General features: G+C 38.3%; 1 protein-coding gene across 4 annotated transcripts in view; it reads right to left on the bottom strand.

The window, feature by feature from the left end:
• The window catches only part of SBF2 (SET binding factor 2), a 467,712-nt gene that overhangs the window by 83,668 nt on the left and 360,738 nt on the right, over positions 1-23,306 (bottom strand). For all 4 annotated transcript variants that reach the window (XM_044919518.1, XM_044919516.1, XM_044919517.1 and 1 more), the window contains one exon: positions 21,374-21,442. In XM_044919518.1, coding sequence (XP_044775453.1) covers positions 21,374-21,442 — 69 coding nt within the window. The remainder of the gene's footprint in view (positions 1-21,373; positions 21,443-23,306) is intronic.

Below are 23,306 nucleotides of genomic sequence, written 5' to 3'. Positions count from 1 at the left end.
GTTTGGTTTTTGACAATTCTAGGCATTCTGTGATTTCATTCCAAATTATTTTACCCGTCACATTTGCCATATCTAATGACTAAGTAGAGTGACACTATCCTAAAAGGAAGTGTCAAGTAGCCTGCTATGAAGTTCTGCCCTTTCCGACACTTTTATCAATGACTGAGGTAACAAGAAGTATGATTTTCAAATTTAAGTAGGAGAAGGAATAGGAAACATTTGTAATTATTTACATCAATCCTATGAGATGCATGCCTTAATCCTTCTGCTGCCTTTGGCAAGTGCTCATCATGGAAAATAAAAAGATCTGGAGTCAGTGGTATTTTAAGATTACATACATGTCAATCATAAATGTAAAGATACTAATACTTCTTTGCCTTTTAGAGCACAGTAAGCATTCCTAAAGCATTTTTGGATTAGAATCTCATTTTTTCAAGACCCAAAAGAGAAACATGATGACAGACAAAAGAATTAAGCAATGATTAAAAAAATAAGATTTGTATTTGGAAAGAAGGCTCTCTGCACAGCCATAGGTACCTAAGGATAAATTATACTATAACTATGAACATTTTTCAGAGCACCAAAGATGTGGTTAGCACTCTGCTGGGGGCTATGATGGTAATTCTAAAATGTACTGTCATGTACAAGGTTTAAAACACACACACACACACACACATAATAGTTTTGTTAAGAACAAGTAACTGACAATTGTGACACAGCATCCCACTAACAGAATTGTTCTGTAAAAATGTAACATTTATTAATTCCAAAAAAGGTGATATAGTCCAGATAATTTTTTTTTACTCAATCCTTTGAGAGGATTCAAATTCCATTCCTGGTGGACCAATCTCTCATGATAACACTTTGGTATGGGGCACACCCAGATGTCAGCTACAATGCACTTCCCAGAAGTCATGTCAACTTCAGTTAATTTTCTTGGATGGAGAAGACAACAGATTTTCGTGTTGGCCAAGTATAGTCTCCGCAATCCCCTCAACCCCCAATTAAATAAATGAATTTATTTTGTAAGAAAAACAGTAAAGCAAAATGTGCTGTTTTTCCACAGCTTTCCTTGTGATAACATAGATCTTTATAACATAATGAGTCAAGCCATCAAACACGCAATTGGGAAATCAATTATTTAGTAAATAGATAAAAATTCTGGTCTAATACAAATGCCCTAACTTGAGACACAGTAAAAATGCAAACGGTAGCCAGAGAACCTTTCAGAAACAGCATTCTAAGGCTTGCTTGAACAAAAACAAATCTCTTCATTATTTGTTAAACTCTGAGAATTATGAATTAGTACTTTCATTGTTATTCTATAGAAAATCTCTATCAAATTTCACAGGTATTGGGATGAAGCCAGTAAAATTTTGACTTAACCACAAGGAAGACCAAGAATTATTATTATTTTTTTAAAGATTTTATTTATTTTGAGAGAGAGTGAACGAGAGAGACAGCACAAGCCAGGGGGAGAGGCAGAGGGAGAAGCAGACTCCCAGTTGAGGAGGGAGCTCGATGTGGGACTTGATCCCAGGACTCTGGGATCATGACCTGAGCCGAAGGCAGACACTTAACTGACTGAGCACTCAGGCACCCAAGATCAAGAATTATTAATGGTGACATAATTTCCTGAATCACAGAAAGTATACAATTGCTTACTTCAGCAGATATTTGTAATATGAAGTGGTTTAGCATGATGAGACCACAGATTAGCACTCCAATAGATTAATCCAATAGATTAATCTAATAGATTAATTCTTTGGAAGAAACTTCCAAAACAGTCCTTAAAGATATCTTCTCTTGGGGCACCGAGTGGCTCAGTTGGTTAAGCGTCTGACTCTTGGTTTCGGCTCACCTAGTAATCTCAGGGTTGTAAGACTGAGCCCCGAGTCCAGCTCCATGATCAGCACAGAGTCTGCTTAAGATTCTCCTCTCCCTGTGCCCCTCCTGCTTGTGCTCTCTCTCTCAAATAAATCTTAAAAAAAAAAAAAACTTCTCTTGCACTAATCAATATTCTTTTTAAGCCACAATCCACTATAAAGTTAATAAAATATTGTTTAATTAATGTTGTTCCCCTCACCCAGCCCCTCATTGATCATATCTGAATGTCAGAACTTGGCATCAAAGATCTACATAATAATAATATCAATATTAGCTAACAGTTACATAGCACTTGCTATGGACCAGTATCTCTGTTATCTATTGCTGTGTAAAAATAACAGCCCAAAATTTAGTGGCTTAAAAACAACCATTTCATTATCTCTCAGTACTTAATAGGTTGACTGATGATTAAGGAGAATGGGTTCTGAACTCAGACTACCTGCGTTTCAATAACTTTGGGTAAGTTAATTTTTCTGCATTTATTTTCCTCATCTGTTAAATAAAGATAAAACCGGGGTTTTTAATCTCACACTTCTCAAGGTTATGATGGTGAGGATTAAATAGCATGGTACATGTAAGGTGCTTCATACAGTGTCTGGTAGCAAAGAAATGTCCAATCAATGCTAGGTATTATTATTATTATTATTGCATTTATAAGTTCTTTTTCTCCAACTCAATTATAATAAATCATGAGTTCCTCAAAGAGAGAGGCTAGATCTTCTATGTTAAGGTTCCTCATTTAGCTTACCAAAGGGTTCTGAACATACAGAGCTGAATACATACTTTTTGATTTAAATCAACAGGTGCAATGAATTAAAACAGGAATCTTCCATTTTTTCATTAACCTGTCTCTCAGAATTTTAAACTTATAGATCTGAAAACAGGCATGGAGTTATTTTTTGGGCCCTAAAAGCACCATTCCCTCTCCCTACCAACTCTAGAGAGTACTATCTTTACAACAATGTCTATTGGTAAAGTATGTTATTAAGCTATATGAGATAGCATCAGCATTTTCACAAAAGGTAATGACAGACTCTCTGGGTTTTAGGACCCTTAAGGACTTCTGAGTCCAATTGAGCAACTTTTAAGACACTGATATCCAGACCTTAGCCCCTAAGATTTTGGTTTCAACTGGCTTTTGATGGGAGTTTTGCACCTGCTGTCCTTAAAATCACTCAGATGACTATTGTGCAGCATGGATGAGAGTCATGGATTCAGGCCAAAGAATTAAAGCTCATATAGAGCAAAGAGTTGATCCGGAATCAGGGGACTTGGGCTCTTGTACTGAACACTGGATAACCAATTCAACAAAATTTTTGGTGACACGCTCTGGAACATTTAAAGATGGGAGTGGGTTTCAGATCTTTTTTGAAAGGGGAGTTCAAGCTTCAAATGAAATCTTATTTGTAAGTTCAATGGGTGTAAAAGACACACAAGATACGTGAGTTGGGGTTAGGAATCTCTGCTATATTGCATTAGCCTTCCATTGCTCTTCTATGTAGGAAGCTGACTCTAACCCTGCATTTTCCTCTTATAGTTTTGGTAGCACACTTGCTCCTTATGTCAAGGTTGTAGATTTTACTTTTCCTGGGGCACAACTGAAATGAGGATTAGCAACTGTCACAGAGCTGTGGGTGGACAAAATACTTGTGCTCACAAGAATCCTGGCCCAGGAGGGTCCCTATCTGCTCAAGCCCTGTAGGAGGCACTGCACTAGGTGTCCAGCTTCTGACTTCTCACTTAAGATGTATCTTCCGAACTAAATTAAGAATTAGCTACTTTTCTCCAGCTATTCTCTGTAATATTAAAAGAAAACCTAACAAAATAAGTTATGTATTCAACCATATAAAGACATTCCCAACATTTCATGGAAACACCCTGAGGCAGTAAATATAAAAATCAAAGCTTTTTGGTACCTAGATATTCAAATAGTATAACATTTTTCCATTACTACACATCATGTCAACACTCCCAAGTGGCTCATGTACTTTTAATTTCATTATTTAAAAAACTTGAAATATTCTCTAAATAATTTAAAATCTATAGTCTAATATTTCTTCCAACCCTCATGTTGCCCATGAATAAAATCCTGTCTAGTCTAGGCCTGTATAATTCATAATCATCTCCCCTACCACAGCCCCCCCTCTCCGTCCAGTTTTGCAATATGTGGGACAGTGCGTAGAAATAGCAGAGATCTTACTGGTTCTAAGAAAAACCAGAATGGACATTAAAGCTGGCTAGTTCCTCTCTCAATTTGGGGGACCTAAACATTTTATTTTTTTAAATTAATTTATTTTTATTTAAATACAATTAATTAACATATAATGTATTATTGGTTTCAGAGGCAGAGGTCAGTGATTCATCAGTCTTATGTAACACCCAGTGCTCGTTATATCACATGCCCTCCTTAATGTCCATCACCCAGTTACCCCATCCCCTCACCCCTCTCCCCTCCAGCAACTCTCAATTTGTTTCCTATGATTAAGAGTCTCTTAGGGTTTGTCTCCCTCTCTGATTTTGTCCTGTCTTATTTTTTCCTCTCTTCTCCTATGATCCTCTATTTTGTTTCTTAAATTCCACATATGAGTGAGATCATATGATAACTGTCTTTCTCTGATTGACTTATTTTGCTTAGCATGGACATAAACATTTTATACTGTATTCTATACATGATGATAGCAAAGTAAGAAGAGATACACTTTTGAGAGAAGTCCATTTTCTCTAGAAGATGGAAACAGTCAAACAAATTTTCATGTTCTGATTAAGTTATTCTGCTGTAAAATTTTATTTTTTTTTAAAGATTTTATTTATTTGAGAGAGAGTGAGAGAGCAAGCACAAGCACAAGCAGAGTGGCAGGCAGAGGGAGAAGCTGAGCTCCCTGCTCAGCAGGGAGCCCCACGTGGGACTCGGTCCCAGGACCCTGGGATCATGACCTGAGCCAAAGGCAGACGCTTAACTAAGCCACCCAGGTGCCCCTAAACTTTTATTTTTAAATCAATACATCAGGAATTATTTGACTGCCCTGGAATCCTGCAACAGGATCCAGGATGCTAGGTATACTAAGTCTGAAGCAGAATCAGAAACATACTTACAGAGGACCCACCTCTGCAGCCCTGCCCCCATCTTCCTGTGTGACTTTTCAGCAGATGGGATGCTGCCTCCCTTCAGTGCATTTTCAGTATATTTTCTCTAAAAAGAAAATATACTTGGAGGGGCCAACAGAATACATCAAATTCCATGCTCCTGTGGAATAAATTAGAGCCTAGCTTCAGCTCATAATTATATGTCCTTTCTCATTGTTTTCTTGTGAAATAAATGATTAGTTGATTTTAATGGCACTACATAACCTACTAAAAGACTGCTCAAATTAGCAACTTTCTTTTAACTTCTATTCCAAAGTAGGAATTTAGCAATTTCTTTTGATCTCCTATATGTGAGCCTCTTGTGCTGTCTCATTCTTTGGCTTTTCTTCCCTTTCTCATTCCACAGATTTTTTTCCAAGTTTCTGACCTCTATTATTTTTTCTTCTCTCTCCTCCCAACTGGGCTTGGTAGTCCTCTCTCTGTACAAGACTCTCAAATTCATATTTTTAGCCAGAACTGTCTTTCAAGTTAAAATTCTGCAGTTCTCATTGTTTCCTACACAGCTCCACACAGAAGTTCTATAGCAGAGGCTACAGACTGGCAGGTTGTACTTCTTTTGCTTTGAATTTTATTATTAATAATTAGGAAAAACTGTAGAAGTGGATGTCTTCTTTGAAAAGTGTGGGACCTGGTAACACTATTTTTGCCTGACAAGAAATGACTGGAACTAAATAGATGTTCCTTTAACATGAAACAAGCATTCTCAAGTTCTGTACAATTTCCCCTTCAATCATTTACATCACTTGTCTGGTTTCTGCAAGCGTTTGAGTTTGTAATCTTATAAGAGAGGATAGGAAGAACAGATAGCAGGCTTGAATAACTTTTAGATTCTTTCTACACCAAAGCGTCAAATGTTTGGTGACAGACTGCTTCTAAACACATATATATGACATGATATCATTGGGAAGTTAGTCAGATATCTTGTTTGTTTTCAGTTTAAGTAATCAGCATATGACCTTTTAGTAGGGAGTGTTTAGGCTGATAAGTAGAGTGGGGTATGTGTGTATGGGAGGAGGGTTGTTATGGAGCTCTGGGAGGTTTATCCCAAAGTTCTCTTGATCCAAGAGCAATACACAGACCATGTCTTCCATTCTTCAACTCCACCTTTTCCCCACGTTATTGATCTGTTCTTGTCATCAAAACTCAGCATAGAGCCAGTAAGAATTAATTGCACAGTTGGTTTGAGTGTTGATTCTTGTGTTAAACACCAAGGGTTTCCACCTATAGGATTTTTCATTGGCTTTTACCACATTCATAAGACCTCCTGGGAGAACTGAGTTAACTCGACAAGAGGAAGGGGAAGAGGAGAAAGAGGAGCAAAGGTATAATCACAACAAAAAAATCAGTAGCAGTTATTAACATTCATTAAAGGCTTATCATTTGCTGGGCAGGAAGCACTTTACAGGTGCTACTGCATCTAATGCTCATAATAATCCTACAAGGTAGATACTGTTATCATTCTTATTTGTAGTTAATGACACTGTGGCACAGAAAAGTAAAATAACATGTCCAAGGTCACAGAGCCATTGAGGACTTGTCAGTGTGACTCTGATATCCAAGTATGGGATAGTAAATTTTGTGAAGGTAGCAGGAAGCTGTATTTTGGAAGCTGTGTACTGTGTAGTGGTTAAAGGGATGGATTCTGGAGTTAGACAAAATGGAGTCTGAAGTCTAGTTTTATTCTTCAAAAAAAAAAACTTTGGGCTTTGTTGATCTTCTTTACTATATTTTTTTCACATTTCATTAATTTCCTTCAGTCATTATGAAGGACCAATTATGTACCAGATACAATCCAGGAGATGAGGATATACCAGTGAACAAATGAAACTTCCTGCTTTCCTGGAGCCTACACTCACATGGCAAGACACAAAAAATAAATATAATAAAGCAATGTGATGCGCACACACACACATAAGAGCAGGGAAGGGAGAATAAGAGTGTTGGAGAGGGATGGGTAGAATTTTAAATAGGGTTATCAGGATAGACCTCACTGAGAAAGTAACATGTAGGCAAAGGTATGAGGAAACTGAGGGACAAAATCATGGAGTTAATTTAGGAAAAGTGCTTCTGAATAAGATGAGAAGCCACTACAGGTTTTGAGTAGAAGAATGACATGATTTGACTTATGTTTTATTTATTTGTTTTTAAAGATTTTATTTATTTATTTGACAGAGAGAGACACAGTAAGAGAAGGAACACAAGCAGGGGAAGTGGGAGAGGGAGAAGCAGGCTTCCCGCTGAGCAGGGAGCCTGATGCAGGGCTCAATCCCAGGACCCTGCAGGGTTCAATCCCAGGACCCTGGGATCATGACCTGAGCTGAAGGCAGACACTTAACGACTGAGCCACCCAGGCGCCCGGATTTGACTTATGTTTTAAAAGGGTAACTCTGGCAGCCATGTTGAAAATGGAATGTAAGGGGCAAAGGTGAAAGCACGGAAACCAATAAGGATAATAATTCAGGTGAGAGATTACCATGATTAGAAATTGTTTCCTTAAATTATAAACATGTTTACAAATTTCAGTCTCCCCACCCAAAACTGAAGGCTTGCTAGATGTCTTCAGGTCAGCTGTAGCTTAAGCTGTGGCAGGAGATCACCTCAGATTCCTGCCTCCTTTTCATCTTTCACTCTTGAAGATTTCCCTTACTTTCTTGTGCATAGTTATATACTTAATAAGATACCTGTATTTTATCCTACATTTTTAGTGTCTTTTTGCTGGTGGTGGTGGTGTTGTGTGGGGAAGGGGTGTTTCAGAATATTTAGCATGCCATATGGCTAGACCAGAAGTCCCTAGGTTTGAATTCCACTGTTTCCTATTTACTTGTTGTATGACCATGGCAAGGTTTTTACATTGATCTAGACCCAGTTTCCTCGAAGATGAAATTGACACAGTAATCTTGGACCATGGGGTTGTTGTAAAGATTATGATCTAATTAGTGCACAGTACTTAGCCACAATGCATGGCACATAAGGAAATGCTTAATACCTTTAACTATCCTATCATCATCATCACCATCCTTGCAGCACCTCATACATAGTAGGTACTCAATAAACAATTACTGAAGTGATCTACTGAAAATGAATTACAAATGGTAATGTGCTTGGTGGGAAAGAGGTTTGTCTTTCCCATTGGATCGTCTCTAAGTGTATATCATAACCAGAGCCAACTGCATAAAAATGTTACAAGAACTCTTGCCACCCACTCCCTTTAAGAAAATGGATAGGGGCTGTACTCATACAGCTGTGATTCATTAAATGTCCTCAGTTAAACACCCATGCTATGTTTATTGCCACCTCCCACTACTTCAGGACCAGAAGTGAAGGGGGAGGTAACCAGCCAAATATCAGATCTAACAATCTCATGCCTCCAAGAATAGTCAGTTATGCAAACATAAACTGTAACTTGTGGGTCCCACCGAGATGCTCGTTCTTTTTTTCTTCCAGGCAGTGTTTCCTCAGGAGGTCTGCAGTTGACTGGTGGCAGTGGGTAAACTGTTCCTCAGGTTCCCTGGAGGAGGCTTAGGGCTTCCTCTTCCCATGAGACTATTACACTCATTAGCTATTTAAATAAGATATTATCAGACAAAAGTTTAATTGATCTCTACCTTAAAGTGAGTATAATTAATTTTTTTCCATAAAATATATGTTTCATAAGTATAAATCAATGTTACTTGAATTGTAAATCATGTACAACCTGGGCTGGTCAATGCAAGTAATTCTAGAGAAGTGGGTGAAAATTTGATCTCACTAAGAGCACTTGGCTTTCCACTAAAAGGAACATTTTATTTAATAACCTGAACTAATCACGAAGGGAATCTAGCATAAAACAACAGATGGCTCAGAGCTAACTCAATTCCTCTCCTGAAATCAGCTCTTAGTCCTTGGTATTTATGGTGGCTGAGTATTATCCATTGACCTGCCATTCCCTACAAACAACTAGCCCAGCACGTGTTAATAATATAACAGATGATTAAATATTATATCATATATATTACACATAATATATAATATTAATATATTGTTAAAATAATAAAAATATTTTTCTGAGGTTTAAGATGTTAAAATGGCTTTGAGTATGGCTTATTTTTGACTGCTATAATATTTTTGTGGGTAAATATTTTTTATTTCATAGTGAATTCTGTATATAAATCAGAACTATCAAGTATTAGAAAATCCATGAGGGAAAAAAATTATTTCATGAGCTTATACCCTGTTTTCTTAAACCTAGATATCTGAGGTTTACATAAGCCCAGACTATAGATGAGAGGAAGCCAGACCATGTCTTAAGGAAGAATTTAAAAGTAGCACATTTGGGGCACCTGGCTGGCTCAGTTGGTTAAATGTCTGACTCTTGATTTCAGCTCAGGTCTTGATTTCAGGGTCGTGAGTACAAGCCCTGCGTTGGGCTCCATGCTGGGTGTGGAGCCTACTTAAAAAAAAGTAACACAATTATACCTAAAACATGGAATACTGGGGGCTTGGGGAGTTTCTGAGTTGGTGATTTGGGGAGGGAGGCACACCTAGAGAGGGCATGGAAGCTATACACCCTTTCCCCACACCTGGTCCTTTGCATCTTTTCCATCTGGCTGTTCCTGAGTTATATCCTTTCATAATAAGCTGTGATCCAGCAAGTAACGTGTTTCTCTGAGTTCTTTCAGTTGCTCAAATAGACTAATGGAACCCAAGGAGGTGGTCAGAAGCGCAGTAATTCCTTGCAGATTCTTGGGGGAAGATGCTGGCTGAGTATGAGGACTCTAGGTTCACCTTGTCCTATGCATACAACTAGATAATTATCAAATCATCCTAAATACTGCAGAAATTGCCTGAAGACTGGCAGAACAAACTCCACAACTAAAGGTAGAGAAGAGGCCACATCTAAGAAGGTAGAAAGTGCAGAGACATGGTTTAGGGGAGAAACAGGTCCTGGGAGGGATGGAGCTGTGGTCATGGAGAAGGGCGAGAGAGAGGGGCACACAGGGGAATACAGAAGGAGAACATTTCCCCATGGCCATTGGCTTGGAAAGTGAGAAGGGCTGAATTTTGTGAATTCTTGCAACCAGAGAGGCTTAATGCCTAAAGTTTTAAGCTGTCAGTGGGCTGGACTCTGGGAGAGTCCAGAGGCATCAGGGCTGCTCCTGGAGAGAAGAAAGGCAAACAACCTGGGGGCAGACAGTGTGAAAATAGTGAGCTGAAGAGCGCCTGGGACACAATGGGGGAGATTATTTACTCTTCATGGAGCATATCCCTGAGAGGCAGCATTCACTGAGACTGCTCCAGGGACAAAGGACCTGGCCAGCACCATTTCTCATCCCTGCCCCTCAGCATAATCATGTTCCACCTGTAGGAACCAGCACAGTGCACACATTGGCTGCCTAACTTGCTTTTACACTAAGCTGCTGGTTGGGACTGCCTGCACTCTGGTGGGACTGCCCTTCTCAGTCACACTTACCTCAGTCCCAGTGTGGGATGCCCCTCACCCAGAAGACCAGCACAAACCCTGCCCAAACCATTCTCTGACCAGAGTTCTGTAGGGACTCATGTCTCATGGAAGTGGTGTCAGGTCTTATTTTACAAGCAGACCAAAGCACACCTATTAAAACTTGCCACATTCAGGCCAGGGGCCAAACACTGCCCACAACAGGCAAGGAGAGCCTCTGCAGCTGACTGGCCTGAAGGACAGAGCATCCAAACACAACAGCAGAGTGTACACAGCACACTCTGGGGATACTCCCTGAAGCTCCAGGCTCTGGGAACTACATGACCTTTTCTTCATAAGGCCATTATTTTTTTAAAAAATATTTTACTTAGTTATTTGAGAGAGAGTGAGCACGAAAGAAGGCAAGAGCGAGAGAGAGAGAGCACAAGCGGGGGGGAGAGCAGAGGGAGAGGGACAAGCAGACTCCCTGCTGAGTGGGGGGGGGCAACACGGGGCCCAATTGCAGGACCCTGGGATCATGACCTGAGCTGAAGGCAGATGCTTAACCAACTGAGCCACTCAGGCACCCCACAAGGCCTTATTTTCAGGAGCAGGAGACATAACTGGCTTTTCTAACACAGAGAAGCCGGCAGAGACTTAGACAAAATGAGAAGACAGGAATTTATCCCAAATGAAAGAACAAGATAAGGCCACAGCCATAGATCTAAGCAAAACATGCCTGATTTAAATCAATGATCATTAAGGATACTCACTGGACTTGAGAAAAGAGTGGACATTAGTGAGACCTTTAACACAGAGATAGGGACTAACATAGCAGAGATGAAGGGCTCAATAAACACTTGATGGAATAAACAGCAGGATGGAAGAAGCAGAGGAACGAATTAGTGACCTAGAAGACAAAGTAATAGAAAGCAATGAAGCTCAACAAAAGAGAAAGAAGAACCATGCAAACAAGAATAGACTTAGAGAACTCAGTGACTCCATCAAACATAATTACATTCATATTATAGGAGTTCCCAAAGAGAGAGAAAACTTGAAGAAACAGTAGCTGGAAACTGCCCTAATCTGGGGAAGGAAACAGATATCCAGATCCAGGAGGCAAGGGGACCCCCCCAAAATTAAGAAAAGAGGGTGCCTGGGTGGCTCAGAAGATCATGACTGCCTTCAGCTCAGGTCATGATCCTGGAGTCCCGGGATCGAGTCCTGCATCGGGCTCCCTGCTCAGCAGGGAGTCTGCTTCTCCCTCTGACCGCCCCCCTCTCATGCTCTATTTTATTCTCTCTCTCAAATAAATAAATAAAATCTTTAAAAAAAAATTAAGAAAAGCAGATCCATACCAAGACATCTTGTCATTAAAATGGCAAAATATAGAGATAAAGAAAAAATATTAAAAGATGCAAGACAAAAGAGGACAATTACATACAAAGGAAACTCCATAAGGCCATCAGCAGATTTTTCAGCAGAAACTTTCCAAGCCAGAAAGGAGTGGCAAGATATATTCAAAGTGCTGAGTGGGAAAAATCTGTAGCCAAGAAATACTCTATCCAGTAAGGCTAACATTCAAAATAGAAGGAAGAAATAAAGAGATTTGCAGACAAACAGTAATTAAATGAGTTCATGACCACTAAACCAGCCCTGCAAGAAATACTAAAGGACTCATGTCTCATGGAAGTGGTGTCAGGTCATGTAAAATATGACACCATATACTTACAACATGGGGAAGACAGGAGTAAAGAATGGGTTCAAACTTGAATGACCCATCAACTTAATATAGACTGCTATATGCAGAAGAGGTTATATACAAACCTAATGGTAACCACAAGTCAAAAACCACTAATAAATATGCAAAGAATAAAGAGAAGGAAATCTAAATATATCATTAAAGAAAACTAGCAAACCATGAAAGAAAGATAAGAAAGGATCAGAGAAAATCTCCAGAAACAACAAAACCAGCAATAAAATGGCAATAAATAGATATTTATCAATAATTACTTTGACTGTAAATGGGCTAAACACTCCAATCAAAAGACACAGGGTGACAGAATGGATAAAACAAGATGACCCATCTATATGCCACCTACAGAGACTTACTTTATTTATTTATTTTAAAAGATTTATTTATTTGAGAGAGAGAGAGAGAATGAGTGCAAGCAGGGGAGGGGCAAAGGGAGAGGGGGAAAGAATCTCAAGCAGACTCTCTGCAGAGTGCGGAGCCCGACATGGGGCTAGATCTCACAACCCTGAGACCATGACCTGAGCTGAAATCAAGAGTCGACGCATAACCAAGCCACCCAGGCATCCCTACAGAGATTCATTTTAGATCTAAAGACACCTGCAGATTGAAAGTGAAGGGGTGGAGAAACATTTATCATGCAAATGGGTGTCAAAAGAAAACCAGAGTAGCAATACTTATATCAGACAAACTAGACTTTAAAACAAAGACTGTAACAAGAGACAAAGAAGGGCACTATATAATAATAAAGGGGATAATCCAAGAAGAAGATACAACAACTGTTGAGGTTGAAGGCTTATTATTGGTAACAAATTATCCTTTGTGAATAAACTTCTCTATAACATTAATAAAAGTGTCTTGATTAGTGTGGCTTTCATATATATATATGTATGCATATATATTTTTTATGATTTTATTTATTTGAGAGAGGAGAGAACACATGAGCTGGGGGGAGGAGCAGAAGGAGAGGGAGAAGCAGACTCCCCACTGAACAGGAAGCCTGACTCGGGGCTCGATCCCAGGACCCTGGGATCATGACCTGAGCTGAAGGCAGATGCTTAACTGACTGAGCCACCCAGGTGCACCAGCTTTCATGTATATTAATGTGGAAGGATGCTCTAAGATTGGCTGCAACAGGAGCAATAACAGAAAGAGGGTTCTGAAAAGGAAAAGAGGAGAGAATGAGGAATAAGCCCAGGAAAGTATGGAGAGCTGATTAGAAAGCCTGACAGAGAAGGCCCTCATGTGAGGGAGGGGATAAAACTCACACATATCAAGGCCTGAACCCAGAGCGAAAGGGAAGAAGGGGAAACAGTTACCATAAATCACAGTGTCATTATGTAAGGGAGACTAAGAGGGTATGAGGGATTTAAATAAAAAAGGTTAGTCTCCTTCATTGTTGGCACATTCTTCAGTACATTTACTTTGTTTCCTCCTATTTTGCTTACGACTAGTGATTTTCATGCCTGTCTACCCTACAAGATAACCAAGTACTGGAGAGCAGAAACCATGTTTTATGCATCACTGCAACTCATTCAATGCCTAGTACAGAGTTTTACACAAAGGAGACACTCAGCAACTTTGTTGAAATACAATTTTCTACCCGGTGGTTAATGTAACTTTACATTTATAAGTAACCATGTTCCTTCAAATCTTCAAACTCCATAGTTGCCTTATATTACTAGTTTAAACAGTGAAGATAAACAAGTATTAATAAAGAATGGTAATTCTAAAGTATTATAATAATTCAGTATCTCAGAAGCAGAGGTTTTCCAGGACTAGGAGAAAAGGAGCAGCCACCCAAAACTGGAAAGAAACACGGGAAGAAGCAAGAAGAGGTTGTGCTGAGAGGGGAGGAGGAAGGAATGCTAAGTTGTCTGAAAGAACAAGAAAATGAAGGGAGGAAATAAAAGCAAGACATTATCTCTGGCCATTCTAAAATTCTGCTGTGCTGGAGGCATCTGCTGTAATAAGCACATTCATATCTTTCCCAGGCCAAATTTGGATTCAGCCCACTGTTGATGCCTGTCTTCACTCTCAAATGTTTTTCTGCTAATTTATTTTTAAGCTTAGTATTTTATTTTACAGCAAAAAAAAAAAAAGATGGAAAAAGACCCTTCATCACCACCCTCTGCCATTTCTGCCAAAAATGTAATCCTTTGAGACCTGTTGTAGGAATGCAATGTATCCAGATCATGAAGTTTAAGAAAAACAAAATTATTTTCCTATTTTGTAGATTTTTAAGAACCTCTCTTGTCATTTACCAATAGGGGGGAAAAAGGACTGATGAAATATCTATTTTTTATATTATTATAAGATTTTTCTTCCAATAACAATCTTAATAACATGAATGTGGGATCATCTGGATTCCATTGGTTAGAATTATCTATAAGCTGTCATATCTATAGTAAGACAAGTAGGGTCCATATTAATGACTAAAGGGCAAAACCATTTAGTTATTCAAATAACTTCTAAATCAACAGAGAAGTACAAAATGCATCTGGTGTGATTCTGAGTACTTGGTATGTTTTCTATTAGAAATATGTGGAAGTTAGAGATTTGTATATAATGATATGGGACAATTATTTATTAACTGTAACATCCAATTAATCAGCATTTTCTGACTTTGTCCACTCTAAGCCAAAGCTTAATGAAGTATCCTTACTGGATATATGGATAACACTGGTTGGAGAAATGAGGGGACGGGAGTGATGTCAATTCAGTACCTCTAAGCAAAAAAATGAAAAGCCCCCAGAATTATGCTGTATAGATTGGGACTCACTTGGGGAATCTTACTATAGTTAAATAATATGAACTTTAGAGTCAGAACTGAGTTTGAGTCCTGGCTCTGTTACTTACTAAGTGGTAGAGATACCTTCATCTTAAAATGGAAATATTAATTGATTTGGATTAGGTGCTGCAAATCAAATATAGCATCTTGTACTAGGTGGTAAGAATTAGCTGTCTTTATTACTGTTATCACTTTCCTCTGGACTTCTGTTCTTTATCATGTTCTATTTGATACATAGGCTTATAAAAGAAATACCAGGTTTGACATGAAAGACGCAGTTAACAGGTTTTAGTTTGCTCATTTTGGGGGTCTGGGATTGGGAGGAGAAATACTTCTAGTATGGTGGCAGGAAGGTCATCACTCAGGAGGTGGCTCAGGAAATTCTGTGATTCTCTGTGCTGTAATGCTCACTTCTGTTTCTCTGATTAGGTAAAAGCTAGGTTTACACAAATGACTTTTTTCAGGTAGTAATCAACAGATTTTCCTATCACACCATGCTGAATACATCTACCTGCCTTTGGCTTTTATATTTTGAAGTGGAAAAATACCTAGACCTCAAATTTATTTATAATCAGATAAGTGTATGTTCATTTACACAGTATAAGTAAAAGTTACAATTTAGCAATAGAAAAATTAAAGAACCATAAAGTTAGGTTCTACATCTCACATTTTTTCCTGATATATTTATTAAAAAAGAATTAGTTTAATTATACATTACATCTTGAATTAGATACAATTTGAAACAATACAAAAGGTGATTTAAGCACTCTGGGTATGGAGAAATCTTAATTAATAATTAACAGTCCTAAAGAAATCTTCTAACAAAATGGGCAAACTTCAAATATATTTTACTCAGTGTGAGAAGCCAGGCATAAAAGAACATATATTTTATGATTCCATTTATATGAAATGTCCAGAAAAGGCAAATTTACAGGGACAGAAAGTATATTTGTGGTTGCCTGGGAATGAGAAGTGACTGCAAATGGGCATGAGTTTTCTTTTTGGAGTGATGGAAATGTTCTAAGATTAGATAGTGTGATAGTTGTGCAAATCTGTAAATATACTAAAAATTGCTAAAATGTACACTTGAAATGAGTGAATTTTATGGTATATAAATTATACCTCAACAAACCTGTTAATAAGAATGGATCCTCTGTGTGTCTGGATACTAGAGAAGATTTTTTTTACATGTTTAATGAAATGAGAATTTTAAAGAGGAAATAAATCCACTTCTATTGAGAATGAGAGGCTGAATGATGTCTTATGAAGTCAGACCTATCCTGAACAATAAATCATCCACAAAGTGCCACCTGGGTATGGGGGATCTTTGGAATCTGGGAAGGGAATGCATCACTTCAGGGTGCTTGAATTTAAGATAAATAGGGTATTTCTATTTCTTCCCAGGGTAAACATGAACTACAATGAGTACCAGGGGAGAAAGCTTCAGTTCTTCAGGGCATCATTTTGAGCATCAGTAACCAGTGCGCCTCAAAGAAGTAAAAGAAGGGACCTGTCATATTTTGATAGATTCTAGGATACTCTCTAGATTACCTGGGTGATTAAGAACTACAACAAGGTGACTCTAAGAGATATGGATCATGGAGGAAAGGGCATTACACAATGGCTCATGATGAAGGGACCCATGGCCTTCACTGTTACCCAAGGGTATCCTATTTTGGTTCTATTTCTGCTCTATTGGGTTTTAGCTTACTCTTTAATTCTTTTTATTCCAAAAAAGTGACATTTACACAAGAACCCCTGCTTTAAACTTTGAGCATATATTTCAGTTCTTAATTTAACAAACATGATTTTTGAATACTTAAGTAAACAAAGGGTAACCCAATGTTATTCAGTAACTGTGAAATGTTCCTCTATCAATAGCTGATTAATGAATATGAAAGGCCATTAGACAGTATGTTTCTTCAGGGTAAGGACCATGTGCTATTCACCTGCAACTCTGCAACAAACGTAAGCACAGGGCTTGCCATTCCTAATAACTGTTTGCTCAACTAAGAATTAAAGCATCATATAAATGATAAGCATAGTATAAATGTAAATGATTACATCGTTTTCCACCATTAAACTAATCCTTAACAATTTTTAAAAAACATTTTATTTGAGAGAGAGAGCATGAGTGGGGGGTAGGGGCAGAGGGAAAAGCACAAACAGACTCCCTGCTGAGTAGTAAGCCTGATTAGGGGCTTGATCCCAGGACGCTGGAATCAGGACTGGAGCCAAAGGCAGATGCTTAACCAACTGAGCCACCCAGGTGCCCCGGTAATCCTTAACAATTTAAACCTGGCTGTTAAAACACCACCTTCAAGAAAGGCTTCATAAGTTAAAGCATGAGTTACATATAACTCATTAAAAGTAGAGAAAAGTGAGAGAACTGTAAGGGAAAAAAATCCCTCAAATTTGTGGTGGTTGTGGCATAAAAAATTCCCAAGAATCTAAGATATATAATGATACAAATGAAACATCTTGGGATATTTTTACACAAAGGAAAATGGTAAAAGATGAACAGCACATTTCATCTGGGTCAATGAAATATTCTGCGCTTATGCTTATGGTAAATCCAGACACACACACACAGGTATATCTTTTTATTAAGAAAATATATATGCAGTCATTAAAAATAATTAGGCATTAGTGTTATATACCTAATTGGGTATATGGAAAGATCTCCAAGACATACAACTAAGTGAACAAAACAAGGTGAGAAACTGTGAATGGTTTGATTAGTTTAAAAAAGTAATTTTATCTGTATTTTATCCGCTGGCAATAACGAGTGACTTTTTTCCCCCCAAGAAGTCAACTGTCAGAGGATATGGGTAGAAGTGGGAAAGAAAACTTTTGTTTTGCATTTTATATGTTTCTGTAGTATTTGAATTTTCTAACCACACACATATATTTTATTTAAGGAAATGTCCATCCAGTTGATACAACTGTGGAACAGTTTGATTTCTTGTTTATTATTTATGGTATCAGAAAGACTAATATAAGCTCCTAGTGGCCATGTCAGTGTTTCACTCACGTGGCTGTCCATGATGTTGCCTGGCATAGTAACTCTGTATATTGAGATGTTCAATAAACTTTTGATCCATTGAAAAAAAAGACAAATAATATTAAAAATATTTTCAAATAAGTTAAAATAAGACAAACAGCTGAGTCCACTCCCTGAAGCATGCTGAGCAAGGCCCAGGAGTTTATACTGGCTGAACACTGAGCATGGCTCATTTGCAATCTGTGGCCAGGATAATACAATTTACATCTACAGAATTTTCCTGAATTATACACCAGAAATAATTTCCCATAAGTTAGAAATTTAGGAAGTATCCAAGAATTGGTATGATCCACCCTTACCTCTCACTTTCCCTAACCCCACTGTGTCAGTTACCAATGCAATGTCTCTTTCCTCCAAACTGACCTTTCTTTGCCCTGTTTTGTGTTACTGGAGCTGGATATGTAAACGCTTCTCCTTTCGCAGCTGGCACAATACTGTTTTGCCAGTATAAAGGCTGAAGGGACACAGCAGTAGAAAGTGGTTTCTTTTCCTGGTTCTGGTGTGCTCCTATGGCATGCACCTGCTAGAGGTGGACACCCCAAAGTGCTTGCCATTTATGGAGTTTCAGTGGTACTCCAGACAGTGGCTTCCTATCAAGTTTCACTGGCTCTCGATTGAGGGGGATTCCCAGCAGGTTTTGCCAGAACTCCAGGAGGTAGTTTCCTGCTTGCCAGTTCTGGTCTGTGGCACCTCAGTGAATTTCTATGCCATCCAGTGGCCAAATCAACACTGCTCCAGCAAGGTCTGAATCACAAGTCTTGTTGGGGAGGAGCCCTCTTCCAAGTTTGTTCCTTTCTTGGGGACTCTGCCTAAGCCCAAAGGTAGTAGCTGCTCTCTGTTTCTGATATTCCTCTATTCTTCAGAATTGTCTTTACTTCTTAGCAGTTAATCCCCTGTTACTACTTAATAACTTATTAAATTTTTCCTGTTCATATTACTGGCGTGGTTTCTGGCCCCTAATTCATGCCGGAACCAAATCAAATCAAACCAAGCCAACAAGAATAAATTAAATTCATAAACCCACCCCTAAAACATAAGTTTGAATTATTGTTTGATAACACAGAGAAACAGTATGGCATTTAGCCCAACTTATTAACTTCATAAAAACTCCCACAAAACTAAAACCAGTATGATGGTTTTGCACTGTGTAAACTAAGCTAAGCTAGGACAACATTTCCCAGAATTTTCTTTCCTCTCTGATTCGAGGGTTCGGGTTGGCCAGAAGAGAAATTTCTCTGAGATTTGGACAAAAATGAAGCAGCAGTCACTACACTCTGAAGGCAATATAGGATGCACTGATACAGCTCACACGCTTTGTCACTGCCCTGCTGGCTCATGTCGATACGGGGAAGGGACTGAGCTCACAGTTCCTCCAGTTCCTGCCACATCTCCTTCAGCTTCTCCTAGCCCAGGGCCAGGTGCAAGTGTGGCTTGCAGTGCTATGGCTAACAGTGCTGCTTCTTTTGCGGGTCATTTGCATTACTGAGGTTAGAATAAGTAAGAGCTATACAGAGATTCCAGTTTGTCCTTGTTCTTCATGGTGTCATGACCTACAGAGACTTCAGGCCCACAAGTAGAGCCTTCCATAAACTTTCCCCCCAGTTTCTATAACAATATAAGGGCTGGTCCCTTATAATAAGTTATTTAATTATATCATTCATGGTGCTTCTGCTATCATGATCAAACCCTCACTAATATACACTGTAAAATGGTTAAATGATTCTCCTTAAAAAAAAAAAATCATAGGGTGCCTGGGTGGCTCAGTCGTTGAGCGTCTGCCTTCGGCTCGGGTCATGGTCCCAGGGTCCTGGGATCGAGCCCCGCATCGGGCTCCCTGCTCCGCGGGAAGCCTGCTTCTCCCCCTCCCACTCCCCCTGCTTGTGTTCCTGCTCTCGCTCTCTCTCTCTCTGTCAAATAAATAAAATCTTTAATAAAAAAAAAAAAAATCATAAGCAATGGGTCATTTAAGCAACTGAGCTTCTATTGTCAATTCTTATTTTCCCTGTGTTTCTTATTTATTTCTACATAATATTTAAGTTTAAAAAATATTTTAGATGTTGAAAGTGGGAAAGATTTAAAATGCCATTTTCTTTAACAAAATGTGAGGGCTTATATGAAGGCTAGTTAGACAGTGGACTAAGTTTTCTAGCTGCTCTGAGATATAGAGACAAATTTCTTAGGTGCCTTAGGATCCAGGACAGCCTGGCCAATTTTTGTAAGTGTTCTCCATGCTAGCAGGGGAATGAGATGAAGGGATCAGGGAGTTCAGAGAAGGTTAGTATGTATGCACTGAAGGAAAAATGGAGTAGGCCTGGAGCTAGGGTGAAGCTGGGGAGGGAAGACCAAAAGATGATGCTCAAGCTCCAGTTAGTTGTCATTAGTTTCTAAACCTAAAATTCATTTGTTTGACATTTCTGAAATTTGTCCTGTTTCCTGAGCATGGTCAGTATGACTTGCCAGTTCTTAGAAGTGTGAATGTCATAAATTCCACTTTCTGTTTTAAAAGAGGGAGGGAGGATAAATAGGAAGAAAGAGGGATATGCAGTGACTTAGCAGAGAAAGAGCTTCTGATTACGGAGAACCTTTGGGTTAAGACCTTTAACTGTGGACAGACTGAAGTAAAGTTAAAAAAACAAACAAACTGGCCTTATCAATAAATATTTATGAGACAATATCCTAGCCTCATGGAATTTATTTTCTGTGGTAGGGGAAGATATGCAAATGTAAACAAATGAATATGTAATTTCGGGTGTTACACAATGCTGTAAAAAAAAAATAAAACAAAAAAAGAAAAAGAAGGGATGGGATGGGTGGGGTTCTATCTTAGGAGATGATTTAATATTATATATTAAATTTTCTACACACAGTACAATTGGCTCTTGAAAATGCGGGGGTTAGGGGCACTGACCCCCTGTGCAGTTAATAATCTGTATATAACTGTTACTCCCCCACAACTTAGCTATTCACACCTTAGAGTTGATTGGAATCCTTACTGGTAACATGAACAGTTGATTAACATTGTATCATATACTATATTTTTACAATAAACCAGAGAAAAATGCTATTGAGAAAATCATAAGAGAAAATACATTTGCAGTACAGTACTGGAAAAAAGCCACAAATAAGTGGACCTGTACAGTTCAAATCTGTGTTGTTCAAGGGTCAACTGTATGCAACAAATATTATAATAAACATAACCACAGATATATCTTATATATACAAGGGGAAAAGATTCATGTATTTCCATGATAGATCAAACTGCATATATTTATATAAATCTATTTATAATAAGCTTATGTAAAGACCAATGAAACTTACCCTGTAGAAAGCACTGGTCAAAGGGAGCAATGCTGCAGCAATATTATATTCTTCTAAACTTGAACAATCCTTAAACAAAACAAAGAGAAATGAGCATAATTAGGACATTTACCAGAAATCACAAAAATATGGAAGCAAAAATCCAGGATACACTGTTTACTGTCTTATGGGGTTTATACTCTTATTCCAAATTGTCGCTAATTCTTAAGTAAATTTGAAAATATAACTGTCCTTGAAGCACATTCATTTTAGAAATGAGATAAAAATACATTTCAGAAAAACTTTTTTTAAAGTTTTTATTTAAATTCCAGTTAGTTAATATACAGTGCAATATTAGTTTCAGGTGTACAATGTAGTGATTCACCACTTCTATACAATGCCAGGTGCTCATTACAGCAAGTGCACTCCTTAATCCCCATCACCTATTTCACCCATCTCACCACCTACCTCCCCTCTGGTAACCATTCATTTGTTCTCTAAAGTTAAGTAAGAGTCTGTTTCTTGGTTTCTCTCCCTCTCTCTTTTCCTTTGTTTGTTTGCTTATTTTGTTTCTTCAATTCCACATGAATGAACTCATATGGTATTTGTTTTTCTCTGACTGACTTATTTCACTTAGCATAGTACTGTCTAGCTCCATCCATGTTATTGCAAATGGCAAGATTTCATTCTTTTTTATGGCTGAGTAATGTTCCAATGCATGTGTGCATGCATGTGTATGTATGTACACACAAATACACACATCCCACTTCTTCTTTATCCATTCATCAGTCAATGGACACGGGTTCCTTCCATAATTTGGTTATTAAAAATAATGCTGCTATAAACATCGGGTGCATGTATCCCTTTGAATTAGTATTTTTGTATTCTTTGGATAAATACCTAAGTAGTGTAATTGCTGGATCACAGGGTAGTTCTATTTTTAACTTTCTGAGGAACCTCCATACTGTTTTCCAGAGTGGTTGCACCAGTTTGCATTCCCACCAACAGTGCAAGAGGGTTCCCCTTTCTCCACATCCTTGCCAGCACCTGTTATTTTTGGGTTTTATATTTTAGCCCTTCTGACTGGTGTGAAGTGATTCTCATTGTAGTTTTAATTTGTATTTCCCTGATGCTAAGTGATGTTGAGCATCTTTTCATGTGGCCGTTGGCCAGCTGTATGTATTCTCTGGAAAAATGTCTGTTCATGTCTTTTGACCATTTTTTAATTGGTTTATTCATTTTCTAGGGGTCAAGTTTCACAAGTTCTTTATATACTGTGGATACTTACCTTTTATCAGATATTCATTTGCAACTATCTTCTCCCATTCTGAAGGTTGCCTTTTAGTTTTGTTGTTTCCTTCGCTGTGCCGAAGTGTTTTATTTTGATGAAGTCCCTCCCAATAGTTTATTTTTGCTTTTGTTTCCCTTGCCTCCAGAGACATAACTAGGAAGAAGTTGCTACAGCCAACGTCAAAAAGGTTACTGCCTCTGCTGTCCTCTATGACTTTTATGGTTTCAAGTCTCATATTTAGGTCTTTAATCCATTTTGAATTTATTTTTGTGTATGGTGTAAGAGAGTGGTCCAGTTTCATTCTTCTGCATGTCACTGTCCAGTTTTCCCAACACCATTTGTTGAAGAGACTCTTTTTCCCATTGGATATTCTTTCCTGCTTTGTGGAAGATTAACTGACCACATATAGTTGTGGGTTCATTTATGGGTTTTCTATTCTGTTCTGTTCATCTAGGTGGCTATTTTTGTGCCAGTACCATACTGTCCTGATGACTAGAGCTTTGTAATATAGCTTGAAGTTCAAAATTGTGATGCCTCCAGCTTTGCTTTTTTTCTTTTCTTTTCTTCTTTAAGGCTGCTTTGGCTACTTGGGGTCTTCCGTGGTTCCATACAAATTTTAGGATTGTTTATTCTAGCTCTGCGAAAAATGCTGATGGTATTTTA

Source organism: Neomonachus schauinslandi, chromosome 11 (assembly GCF_002201575.2).
Source record: "Neomonachus schauinslandi chromosome 11, ASM220157v2, whole genome shotgun sequence".
NCBI lineage: Eukaryota > Metazoa > Chordata > Mammalia > Carnivora > Phocidae > Neomonachus > Neomonachus schauinslandi.
The sequence above is the reverse complement of the archived record's forward strand: the minus strand, read 5'-3'. Positions and strand labels throughout refer to the sequence as shown.